This window comes from Lethenteron reissneri, chromosome 23 (genome assembly GCF_015708825.2).
Source record: "Lethenteron reissneri isolate LAM-NWPU_2019-01 chromosome 23, ASM1570882v1, whole genome shotgun sequence".
NCBI lineage: Eukaryota > Metazoa > Chordata > Hyperoartia > Petromyzontiformes > Petromyzontidae > Lethenteron > Lethenteron reissneri.
The window spans coordinates 12,460,464-12,473,954 of record NC_083801.1 but is presented as its reverse complement, the minus strand read 5'-3'; the positions used below and the strand labels follow the sequence as shown (position 1 = coordinate 12,473,954).

The 13,491-nt window shown below is 44.2% G+C and overlaps 1 protein-coding gene across 1 annotated transcript; it reads left to right on the top strand.

Annotated features, from left to right (window-relative positions):
• The first annotated feature begins 3,769 nt into the window (after positions 1-3,769).
• Positions 3,770-12,411, top strand: CYTIP (cytohesin 1 interacting protein). Its single transcript, XM_061557219.1, has 8 exons — positions 3,770-4,617; positions 6,090-6,142; positions 6,593-6,647; positions 7,479-7,581; positions 8,598-8,691; positions 9,114-9,180; positions 9,292-9,358; positions 11,505-12,411. Exons 1-8 carry the CDS (start codon positions 4,435-4,437, stop codon positions 11,945-11,947), a joined length of 1,065 nt encoding a protein of 354 aa, XP_061413203.1. The 5' UTR covers positions 3,770-4,434; the 3' UTR covers positions 11,948-12,411.
• Positions 12,412-13,491: the final 1,080 nt, after the last annotated feature.

Here is a 13,491-nt window from a genome sequence, read left to right as displayed (position 1 = left end):
AAGGGTTACGTGAACCACCGAGCCCGTTCCATCACTTAATTTGCACAGGCAACCACATGCTATGGAGACTGTGGATATAAGAGAGTATAACCCTCTCCAAACCAGTCACAAATCCATGCACCAGCGAGCGCCCTCCGATGGACGAGCCACGGGGTATCCAATTTCATTCCGTCGCTGGCTGCGAAAGCCGCTTAGGGCTGGTGATGCAACTCCGCTTTTATCGGCGCGACCCACCCAACTGAATGCGGTTTTGCACCGTGGAGTGTGGCCTCTGACCACTGGAGACTGAGCCATGTCTACCAAACTTGCAGCACACGAGGTAGCTACGGCAGGCAGATGTTTTGGTGAGAGCTCATTCAGACACAACGCTCCCATGCAAGTGGGATCTGGATTGTTTCGGTACAAATATATATCAGCAGACAACAAGCGTACAAATATTGAGCACAGCCTACACAACATTTTCCATGTTTCAAGGTTATCTTGGTTTTAAAAATGCATTATTTATGTTGGTACAGTGAGCATACACTAATTCCAACGCTTGAAATTGTGTAGTACAATATTTTTTACTGAACATTTGCCAGATGGGGGAATAGAAAATTTTTTTATATTATATGGCACGCATAATGTTTATACTATACTGATGAATAGCGGAACTTCAAAGTCTGGTACATTAAGCGTAAAATCCACAAACGCATTCCTGGAGGTTTTGGGGCGTTAACGTCATTGATGTTGCTTCGTTTGGCCATGAAAGCTTCGTCTTGTGACAGCTGTAACGGGTATATTATTCCATTATGAGAAACCCTATGGCCAAATCGACCCAACGATCCAAGCTCCAGTCGTATATCGCCGCGCCGTGTAGGCTTCGTCATCTCGACGTTGGCTCATTTAAGAGAGTCGTCTGCAACGGGCGTTTCAATTCCCCACGCTTTGGGGGGTCAATGGCGCTGTTGTGTGTTTTTTTTTATCTTACTTGATACAGCTGTCGGGCTGTGACGGTTCCACCTGAAGACGGAAGCTTGTGTCGCCTCCGAAACGTCGTGATTTTTATTTTATTTTTATTTTACTTTTATTAATTTTAATTTTTTACCTACGTGACTTTACCGAAAAAACCTAAGAATATGAATGTGAAAACGCCACTTTGTAAAACGTGGTGCCAATCCTTCTGTTCCTTGCGGTCAAGCACAGCAACCGGAATCGGGCTCGAGCACACGTGCAAAAGTCGCCCTGCGTGGCGACGTCCACCATACAATGAGAAGTGGGTTTTTTGTTTATCATTGCAACACCTTCACGCAAAAACCGCAGCCCTCTTATCTCACTGCATCTTTACAGGGTTTCTGATTCACGTTTTATTTTCTAGAATAAGTGCCTTCCGCTGCAATAAAAGGTGGTGTTAGGATATTGATGTGTATGTCGTTCCAAATTATTATTTTGTGTTAATCAAGAGTGGGATAAAACATGTGTATGTCACGTCGGTTTACTATGTTTTGAAAAATCGAAGTTAACGATAATGCGTCGGTCATGGCAGTTGTTTGACCATGCTTTACGCTCATCGCTGTGGGTTGGTGAAGAGGCGACCAGGACCGGCTCAGATATCAGTGGCCAATAATGGTAGCCATGGCTAGAAATCAAACGGATTCCTGGGGACGTTATCCATAGCGCAGCGCGCAAATCACAACACCAATCTTCCACCCCCTATATGCATTAGTGTACTGTGTAAGATGTTCCGATTTGTTTTAAATCTTACAGTTTTATTTCGCTATTTCGTGGTCTCGTATATGTATTTTAAAATCTGTTAACCGCTCGAATAAAAAAACATCGTTGTGTATACAGTGAGTGTATGTTTAGTTGAATTCAGTTACACGTGACAGATTCCATTCAAATACTGTACAGTTAAAATCAGAAACAATACAATAATTACAACACACGTCGCCACTAGAGGACGTTAAAGATCAATAAGTATTGGAAAATAATTAATAAATGTGTATACTCTATATACGTTATCATTCGAATAATAAATGCCTCGTATCCATCCTATTAGAACCCCAGTGTTGTGATCACTTAAGGTGTCCATTGGCAGGACACGTCGCGCTGGTCAAGGGCTGTAAGCGAACGACAGCCAAGGTATGGAACGAATGCAATTGGCCGTCCGCCGTGTAGAGGGAGCAACACAATCAGCAGGTGCTAGGTATATTATTACGTCGTGAGAGATGACAACGGCTTCGGGAGGACTTCATCCAGCAGTGGATTGATCACGGCTGGTTGTGGTCTTCATCGCATTGCGCTGAGTGAATATAATCGCTGTACTGCTTGGATGCAATCTTAGTTGCGGATCCGCATTTTCATCGTGCTCTTGGAATAAAGCTGCAGGGGATGTTTCAGAGTCGGAGTGTTTGGTTGACGTTTCGTGCAATTCAGTTCGGCGGTTATCTGCTGGCTTCTGGAGAGAGGGAACAAATAATGTTGTACTTCGGCAGCTTAAGTTCACGACGTGGTGGTCCCTGTTCACACGAATTACATCGGGCGAACAGCACATTGGTACGCTAAAGCTGTAAGCCCAATGCATTTGTATTCAGAGAGAAATCCGTGAACCCAAAGCCCACGAATCTCCACCCCACAATCCACCCCAATCATATCAGCAAATCACATATTGCCTCGGTGACTTCTCCGCCTTTTATGCCTGTAACACTCAAGATGTTTGGCCCTTTCGTGGAGAGCCCCATAAATTGATAATGCGGTGCTGTTGGCAAGGGTCAACAAGCCGCAGTTAGCGAAATAAATGGAGCTTTCGCAAGGCGGCCAGCAGAGAGCGTGAAAAACAACGTCCACTCCAGGGCAGAGTTTACGAGTGAGCACATTGAGGCTGTTGCGTGATTACTAAACGGGTCTTCACGTAACTCACCACACACACTCAGAGCGGATGTTCGGCTCTGTGTTGAAACAGACAAGACACTCCCGCACGGAAATCGCCCGATGACTCGTACTTCTTGTAAATTCAATACTGTACAACAATGCAACATTCTTTCAATACCCCGTGCTCAGGGGCGAATTAAGGCAACGGGGCTTTGGAGGTTGCAAGCCCAGGGGCCTCCGCCAGCTGGAGGGCCTCCAGAGATGAAGTGAAAAGTTATTTAATTTGCGAATGATGCATTTTATTTGTTGTTAGCCTTGTAAAAATAAATGTTATTTTTATTCAACTTTGATTTCCTTTAAAAAGTATTACTGGGGGGCTCACAGTACCTGTAGCCCAGGGGCCTACAACATCTTAATCCGGCCCTGCCCGTGCCCTGACTGGACATCTGTGGAAAATGAGCTTTATAGCTCATGGGATTCCTCCAGTATAAATATTCAGATTTTGAAGATCATCCATGGGCCAATCTTGCAAAATTGCTTCAGGCTAAATGTTTCGTACCGACGTAAATAAATAAAATGAGTAATTATAAAGTATTTCGATGCATTCGGTTACACAGACGTGAGCAGTTTTTTTTGGCCACATTTTCCTTATCGGCTGGCTTATTAATTGCTTTGAGTCATTCTTTGACACGGTAAATTGATTGCCCCGCAAAAGAATGCCACTGGTGTCCTCTCTGCAACAGGGAGCTGAAATGAGACGGATAACTCGCGTTATGGTAAGGTGGCACGGACATTCTTAAAGTGTCCTCCAAAAAAAGACACGTGTGTGCAGCAAACAAGTGCCCACACCGGCGGTGCCTTTTATTACGCGCGTCGCATGCCGTTTAAAGCCCCGAAGCAGAAGCCACGGCAAGTCCCGTGCCCTGTGTAGGAAGCGGAAACGGCAGCCGTCACCAACGATAGCTGCACACTCAGGAAACGCACACATCCTGTGGAACAGTGGCAAGGGGTGCGTGAGCTTCACACGAAGTGAGACGACGGCTGTCGCCACCGCCCGGCATGCGAGCTGTGTGCTTCGGCGTGGAGTAGAGAGAGGGAGTTTGTTTCGGGAGACTTAGCCCACACTAACACGCGCGCACACTCAACCCGTTTCGGTCATCTGGGCCAAAATTCCAACAGACCAACTGCTAACAAAGTTGTTGCGCAATTTTTTTTGTTTCTCCCCTTCTCCCCACCCCCCCCCCCCCCCCCCCTCTTGCCGGGGAGTATTTTGACCACCAAACGGATGGCGGGAGCCGTGGGGAGCTGGCACGTGGTGGAACAGAGAGAGAGAGAGCCGGCAGATTTTGATCACTAAATAGACAGCGGCACCTGCGTCTAACATATACTTTACCCAGGACGGTCGCGCGTTTTTTGATCGCAGTCCACGGCGCTGCCAGTAAGTTCCTCTGTTGGGACGAAGTGTAGAGTCGGGCAGCGCGTGTGATGCTGGACGGTTCACGGCCGGGGCAGACGCTCTCTCAAACTCGCGCTCCCACCCCCCCCTACGACTACGACGACTACCCACCCCCTGCCGCTTGAGCGATGAGCAAGGAACTCGCCCGGGCATGGAGCGCCGACTGCGAGCCGCTCGGGACTTTGCCCGAGGTCAGCGTCTTTCAGGTGGCCCCGGAGGATGAGGAGAAGGACGAGGGCGACGAGGACGTCAAGAGGCTCCACAACTTGGCGTACACAGTGGCCACGCTGCCGCGCAATCATAAACCCAAGGTGCGTGGAGAATTCATCCGGCGCTTCGGGACTGCAGAATTGCGCGCGTTCGTTCGGTGGCCGTGGAATCGATTGTGTGGATTTTGTGGGTGGAAAAAACCCGATTTTTCCAGCGGCAGGCGTCGGGTTTTTTCTTTAATACAATTAAACCCGATTTCGTGGGAATTAAAACCTGGTTTAATGAATACGAAACTCTGATACAAGACTTAGGCTGCTTTCTTCGTCGGTGCTGCTATCGTACTCGGGGGGCCGTCGGGCACGGGGTAGTCGTAGAATGCGGCGGGCAGGTTGGTCGTGATGAACACGAGGAGCTTCTTCTCCACAATCGTGGGCGCCAGTGAGTTCCTTAGCTTGGAATGGATGAAGCCCATCGTTGAGAAGTGCGGTTCTGCAATTAGAACCAATTAAACCGGATTTCTCCCAATCTCAGATGATCGGGTTTAATATAATAAGACAATTAAACCCGATTATAAAAAAAACCCGACTGTGCCACCCTTGGCGGATTACATTCACGCCGAGACGATCGTTGTATTTCAAGGTTGCCTCTGTGCATCTCACGGAGGAGTGCGGTGAAGGCGATGCGCGTGGCACGTGCGTGACACGTGCGTGAACTCGCTCGCTAGAATCTCTGGGTTTACGAAAGTACGCCTGATTATATATCTCGAATGGGTCGCAGGGCATTGTGTGGACTGAATAATGCACATGCCCTGGGTGGCCTCAAGTGAACGTGCTGCTTCGTCATTGTTCGGAGACAATGGGACATCAACTAACAAGCTCTCTCTCTCGGCTCTCCGGGAGAAGTCAGTTTTGAATTTCAAAAGGATTCTTTTAGAGGTTAATTGACACTCATTGTTATCGTGCGCCATGGAAAGTGACTGTTGGATGAAGGCCTTCTCCCCGCCTTCATTATCTCTCACATCAATGAATGTGAATGATACATTTATTTATATTAAACAGCCTAAAACAATAATACACACGTCGTGATCCGTTAAATGTAACACACTCCACTGCGATTTCAGACGATTTCTGCGAAATTTCAGTCGATTGTAGCGAAATCGCCTGAAATGCTTCAGGCTGTTATGGAGAGGCCAACATTCAGGAAGTCAGCCTAGAAATGTATGGGAGACTGCGTGGGCATGTCTTGCGGACTGCCTGATAATTCGGAAAAGCCACTCACTGAAAATTCAATAAATTGTTCCCTAGCTGCCTGAAAGTAATGAATGTACATATTTTCTTTCGATGTGCTACATATTTTCCAGACGACTGTATGTATGTCATATTTGTGCGCTAATTAGTGACAGCCAGACATGGAACAAGGTTGATTAATTGCGTTCGTGTATTCTGATGTTCTGTTGTTTTTACAAGCTAGCTTATACACATTCACATCACATGCAGTGAAAACACTGTTGTGGTTCATGTAATCGCAGCAAGCGGCGTGGCGTGACTTACTTGTGCCTGTGTGTTCTTCACAGAGTGTGATCACCCGTTGGAAAAACACATACCATGGATTAGCAGAATCTACAAGGTACAGTTTATTTTATTAACAATAAACGACAGTCCATTGTCAACGCCACTGCTAGATGAAGGCCTTCCCACGCCATGTCAGTCATGGGGGGGTTTTTGACCACACTTCACTGTGCAGGTAAATTTTCGGTTGGTGGAAAGTGAACCATGCCTGATTGAGATGTCACTCGTCACTAATGTTAGCTCTAGCCCGGGAATAAAACACAGATCGGCAGGCTCATGGTGCTGTGTGTTAACCACTGCTATTATTTCCTAGCATTTGTATAGAATTATAATTCAAATAAAGTGTGAGAAAATGCATATTTTGTTATGTTAGGGTAAGGTATTTAAAGCATTATATTTGTGTCTAAAGAACATGTTGGCAGACATGATCGCATGGTGTATTAGTTTACCTACAGCCTAACTTGTTTAAAACTTGACCAATATATCTTCTTCTTTTATTGAATTTCAGGCGTACAATCGCCATCGAGAAGGAGGATGATGAATCATACGGATTCGAGCTGCAGGTCTGTGCCTTCCTAATTGCCCGCATTTCGCTTGGTTAGATGCGCACCCTTCAGATGCGTTCGCTTGAGATAAGCTGATTCCACTTTGGACTCGCCGAGAGGACAATTGAATAAATCCCACATGCTCTAGAGGCGCAACTACCCACACTGCCCACGCTCCATTAGATCGGTGTCTCTTACCACTAATTAAGCTCCCACAGTCCAGAAATTGACCACTTAAGCGAGCCTCCTTGACACCGGCATCGGTAGGCTGGTAGAGCAAGTCACACGTGTCACAAGTATCTGTTAACTGTCATGTATGGACAGCAGGACGCTTCCTGGTCAGGTCCAGACAGGCGTGATGATGCACATACCTGTAAGCCAGAGCTTAGGAAGAGGCAAGGGTTTGTGAACCGCGCAGATTTGTGACTCCCAAACCCTCTTGGCTGTGAGATGGCCACGATTTGGCAGTAGAGAGAGTTGATTTATGAACCTGCGTTAGTGTAAACTTTTGAGTTTTTCTCCCAAATGTAAAACACTCGTCAAAAAAGGAATTGGCCAAACATGTCATGAAAAAGTAAAACATTCAGTGAGACTTTCATGACCACATAAATGTTATTATTATTAGCTTCAAAAGGTTGGAGTTTATTAAAATCACTGCTCCATACATTATGTCAGACGTTACATTTTTGGGGAGCCAATGCCAAAATCTTACACAGTCCAACCATTGTTGCTCACGGTCAAGTTCTGACATTCGGGCAGTTCACTCAATGGTGCAGTGAGCGCTTGTGCTGTGACATTACCGGTCACTGGCTACCTACAATTTCCTGGTGTAATTTCCTCTGCGTGCAGACTTACGGGCTGCGCAACAGAGTGGTCAGTGAGCTGGAGATGTGCACCTATGTCTTCAAGGTGAAGGAAGAGGGCCCTGCTGAGCGCGCAGGGATGAAAGCAGGTGCTTCACTCTCTACATGGCACTCCACATGTGCAACATGTTTATGACTATAGTCAGGGCTTGATTTCTCACTCAACATTTTGCTATAAAAAATATTTTTTTTAATACAAATGGCGATGCTATGTAAATAAAAACAACAATTTGCTAAACCTTGGCCACAATATCTGGACTTGTCTTCCTATAACAATGCATAGATGTACGTGAATATGATTGTCGTTATGGTTGTACTTCATGAATCCCTAATCTCTGCCATGACATACTATGAAACAAGAAAAGGTTAAAAAAACAGAGCAATGTAATACAATACACTATTAGACATTGTAATAAATAAATAAATAGTCCATCCCACGTGTTAGTGAATTTTTTTTATATTTTAGTCAGGAAATGGAAGGAAATTATTTTCAAATTTTGATTTTTTTTTCTGGGGGGGGGGACCCCAGACCCCCTGGAAGATTTGCCCCCCCCCCCCCCCATGTTGACTCCATGGCCACGGCCTTGAAGCATTATCACTAGAGTGCATGGTAAACTTATCTGTAATAGTCCTATGTTATTGTCTCCTGTAATCGTATGAACATGTTTTTATTATTAGATCAAAATAAAGTGAAATGGATGTGGTGTGCCAAAATAAGACTTGGAACAGCAATCTGGAGTGTTCAGACTGCAATGAAACTCTCACTATGATAATTGGTTCTTTACCCTTCTATCTGGCGTCATCTGGTCCAACCCATATGAGACTAGGCTCGAAGGAAAGCTGTCTCGGGTGTGGACCAATCAACTTCAAGGACAGTGCACATTATCAGAGTTATGTCTTTTGTTTGTATTTATGACTGCAGGTATTGCGGTCTATGCAAACATGACTCCTTGCAAAAAGGTGTCAGTTTTGTTGCCAGATAGAAGGGTAAAGAACCAATTATCATATTTTTACTGGCAAATGAGGTCCCCAAACTCTCACTATGTTACCCTCAATGTTCCAAGCCTGTGTGTCTAGTAACTCGTGTTGGTATGCTCTGCCTTAGGTGACATCCTCATCACCATCAATGACTCAAACGTGGAAGGAATCCCTCATAAGGAAATTGTCGACATCATCCGAGAAGCTGGGAATTGTTTAAGGTATGAACACTTGCATATAATCTGTTGCAAATGTATATTGGACCAAGATGCCAAACAACAAAAAGCAATATCATGAATTTATATAGAAACATTTACATTCCTTTGTCAGTTCAATTCTGGATGGGCTCCTTACCGCATTCTGGTAATGGGGGTTTGTTTCACCATACTTCGCCATGATGGTCAGTTGTGGGTCAATGAAACAGTTGAAAGTAACCAGGACTGGTCATCCAATAAAGTGAAATACATTTTGTACTTGCTGTGAAGATACAGAGCAACTTTTGTATTTTGCTTCGTAATCCATTTCAGATATCACCCACTGGTAATAGCCATCAAATGAAGATAATGCAATAGGCACTGCACGATTGCTGCACCCGAAATGTTATACAAACGACTAAAATATAATTATGAATATTTTTTTTAAGGATTGAGGTTGAGTTTGGAACAATGGCCAGAAGAATGGAGCTGCAAACGCGTCTTCAGTACCTCAAGGTATACGAACGAATGTGTATACCTTATGCATAAACCAGTTCGAGTTGATTCATGGTAAGTATCACTGGTGCTGGTTTTGACAATTGTGTTATTTTCTATTTTATCCAACAGCAAACAATGCATGAAAAGTGTAAGGAGTTACGGTCACTTCTCCACCAGGAGCAACGACTGGTGCACGGTAAGAACACTTCCGTATGTGCTGGTATGGCCCGGTGTAAATAGGAAAAACACAGATGGTATGCCATACCAACAAGGTAATAAAAAAAACATCCAGGGTAAAAAGTTTAATGTTATTAAATAGGACAGATGTAAATGAATAGTTTTCAAGGTTGTACCGTGTGCCATTTGGCATGCTGTCCAAGATGCCAGGTCACCCTTGAAAAACAGCTGTTTACCTGTCTTAATAAAGTATCTCTCTAAAAGTCGCAATGCTGAACAATACGCGGCACATCCCAAAACACATCGCAGAGACATACAGCATCAGAATCTGCATTTATACTGGAGGCATCCGATTTCCAGTAGGGGTGGGTCAGCAAGCTGCATTAACATCAATAGTAGGTTACAAGAGGAAGATAGATCAAAGTGAAGCAAATCAATAGTAAATAGAGATGTATAGCATGGATGTACAAATTGCACAAGTATCTACATTTTTTCAGGTTTGCAAGAACAAAATGTAAACTTGGACAAGGCACCAGAACAGCAATAACAACAATCCAAGACACTGTACAGCACTCAGGCAGTAGCTTAAAACTCAGTTCGGTTCTGGAAGGTTCATAGACCGAGTCGCTTGCTGAGTGTGTGCAGCCAGTGCCTGATAATGGTGCAAGACGCACGTGGGTTTGCGGAACACTCGACTTCCTGCATCATTGATTAGCACGGTACTAAATAAGTTCAACATACGTAAACTCCGACATTATCAGTGCAGTGAGCGCCATGTTTAATGTACAGTGTCAATACACTCGACTACTAGTTTGGAGTGCACAATATATATTACATGCACCGTGTAGCATATAATGTATTTTTTATGAATTAAAACACCAGTATGTTAAAACCACCAGAATAAGTTATGCAGCATATAATATAGATATTAAATTCACGAAAATTATGTGTATTATATTGTACGTATGTTGAACTTCTTTCGCGCCGTACGTAGCCAACTGTGCTAATCGGAGGCGGGAAATTAATTATTGCCAAATATTAATTAAATATCTTGCTCAAATGAGCATTGAGGTGATGCTCATTCTCCCGTATACAGAATCGAGCCAGTAGTGGAATTCCACGTTCCTATGGTGGGGGCAAGTCTAAACCATAGGACAACCACTGTTGACTTCCCCCCAAAGTGGTACTCAATTTTATCAACCACGGATATAAACCCCTACACTCTACGAATGCTCAGTGGGCAGTGGCTAGTGTCTTATTACGGGCATTAGGGTGTCCTCTGTAGTTTATATCACGTATATTCAATGCGAACACTGTTGCATATAGATGTTTGTGCATAGAGGCAGCTGTTTCAAACCACTCACAACACCGGCTACAAACACTGGCACGCGATTAATGAGAATATAATCTGTTGTCTTCGGATTAGTAATTACTGTGTGAATTTACATATATAGCAACAAAAAGTGGTCTACATAATATGGGCTGTTTGATGACACACGAGTTAATAAGCATCCCATTATTCAAATAAGTGGGAACTCAGCTTGCATAATTCAACATAGGGACTGCTTCAATCGCTTTGATCCAAAATTACACCTGTACCTTTTGAGGGATGAATGAGGGCAATATCGTGTACCGTACTCGAATTCACTTGTAAAACATTGTCTCTTTTCACTGAATGTTCAGCTAAAAGGGCCCATATACTTGAAGGTTTTTCCGTGATAATTGAGTAAGAACTTTTTTTTTAACACTGATGCCATGGTTGCTTTGCAGCATCTGGGTCATATTGTTCGGGAGCTCGCAGTTCATTACTTGGATGCTGTTGTGGTGTAATGGTTAGCACACTGGACTTGTAATCCAGGGGTTGCCGGTTCAATCTTCCGGCATCCAGTTGAAGCAATGGTGCAAGTATTTTTAATCCCCCTGCCACCCAGCAGTATAAATGGGTGCACCATGGTAATTAGTCGATCGGTAGGTCGTATGCGGCTAGTTAAAGTGTGGATATTCTTCGGAGATGACAGACCAGCTTGGCAGCGTAGGCACGAGGCTCTCTCGTGTTTCCTCTGCTGGAGGCTTTTTCACGAGCCGTTGGTGTCAGCAGGCATTTGTCAAGGCTGCACCGTTACACTTCGTACATTAAGTTCACTTCTTGATTGTTTGCCACACAGGCCTCGTGGCGGAGGACGACAGCATGTTCGAGACGCTGAGCACATTGTACAGCCTCAACCCGCCGCTCTGCAGAAGCAAGCGCACTGGCGCTCTGCTCTCCAGCATGAGCAGCCTGCCCAGCAACTGGGCCGTGATCGCCGAGGACTCGGACGAGGCCGTCTACACCACGTGCTTGTACGGCGGCCCCCAGGACGGCGGCGCCGGCAAGGATGGTGCCGGGGCAGCCGCGGCAATAGCAGGGTTGAGCTTCCTGGACCAGGGCAGTCACAATCTGCGCATGTGCCGCAGCGAAATGGACCTCCAGCAGGTGCAGAGCCAAAGCCTGGCCGGCAGCATGAGCACACTCCCACGCAAGGGCAAGAAGTCTTCCCTCCGTAGGAGCCTCCGTCGCTTCATCCCAGGACTCAATAAGACTCTGGAGGAGGAACAAACTCCCTTTTGAAGGTCACTGGCTGTGGCATAGCTGTGAAGTGTGTAAGCTGGTGCAACTGGACTCGGGCCCATGGGCCGGAAGAGGAGGGGAAATTGGACAGGGAGCCCTATTTTACGTCTTGCACCAGGGCCCATGCCAACCAGGCTATGTCTCTGGTCAATGGGCAGTCTTTAAATATAAAGGATATTACTGTTTCAGGAAAACTTTCCTTAAATGAAAAATGCCTTTGCCTTAAAATGTTTGGCACAATTTTTGACACCATGGGTGTTTTTTTTACGAAATAGAAAACTATTTTCTTATGCCTATATTATTAACGTTGATTAAAGTACTTACATTTTTAAAAAGTACATTTTGCGTGCCAAGAAATGTTTAATATTCCTAAGACTTTTACGTGCGCTTTTATCGTTACATTGAGAAGGTGCTGTTCCCTGGTGACTTATGTGCATACAGTGCCATTAAAATGTGAGCGACAACCCCGTGTCTGCAAGTTTTCTCCTTGATAAGATCAGTGTGTGTGCCACCATATAGAAGCAGATTAGCGTTTCTTGCAAATTTCCCCTTATGAGTCAAATGCTAGAGTACGACTACAATTTTCTTTTTCTGAGAAAAACCTTATTCCCATTGACCTGGTATGGTTTTTGTTTGTAATTCCTGACATTTCTGTGGTTATTTTGTTTGGAGTATGACAATACTTTAACTGCTAATTTCAACACAAGTATTGCCACTATGCACACTGGACATATTTAATGTATTAATCTTATTGGCTGTTGAAAATTTTTTTTAAGTAAAAATTTTAATGAAATAAATTCGCGAAATTCACACTGTAAGCTGAAAAGGAGCGGCTCCCTTTTAAAGGCCATATTTAGAAACGTTGCTTATTTAAAATAATGTATTCAGATGCATATTTGTTTACTCCACTTTAGGGTATACCACACAGAACTTGAGGTTTCTATTTGCAATATAAGGTACACTTGGCAAAAATGCGAGCTGAATACAAGGATCAGAATTTCAGCACTAAGGTTGAGTCGGGAGTTAAATTAAGTAGCATTAATCATGCCGCTCGACTTCTTTAGCTGTCGTCATCATTAGAGACAGAATGTGCAATCTATGGGGGATCAAGACGTTCGAGTTACTGGCTACTTTTTAAATCCTTTATATTAAGTTCACTCGCTTGCTTGCTTGCGCGCTTACGACCGTGCAAATCTTTCGGTCGTTTTTTAACCCACTTCCCGTGATCCAATCGAGCTGATATTTTTCACACAGACTCGTTGTGCGTGACAATTTATTTTGGTGAAAATTTTTTTCCCAAAATTTTCCACTTTTTAGGAACATTTTTTTTCATATTTAATTTAAAATACCAATGTGATAAAAATGAAACTCTTACTCAAGAAAAACATAAATGAATAATAAAATAAAACCGATGCCACGCATATAAAGGATTTATAGTGAAAAACTTTGTTTTTACGGGTTAATTCTTTGCATTTTGCCTTTTGAAGCGTGTCCATAGGTCCCATCCTGAAGCTTTCAATGAAGGGGTGTTACATGTGTTCCCT

Bases quoted from the DNA above. Each gene is read 5' to 3' on its own strand.
- CYTIP (XM_061557219.1), top strand. From the start codon at position 4,435: ATGAGCAAGGAACTCGCCCGGGCATGGAGCGCCGACTGCGAGCCGCTC. The intron at 6,143-6,592 runs GTACAGTTTATT...ATTGAATTTCAG, and splicing joins GGATTAGCAGAATCTACAAG to GCGTACAATCGCCATCGAGA. The intron at 8,692-9,113 runs GTATGAACACTT...ATTTTTTTTAAG, and splicing joins GAAGCTGGGAATTGTTTAAG to GATTGAGGTTGAGTTTGGAA.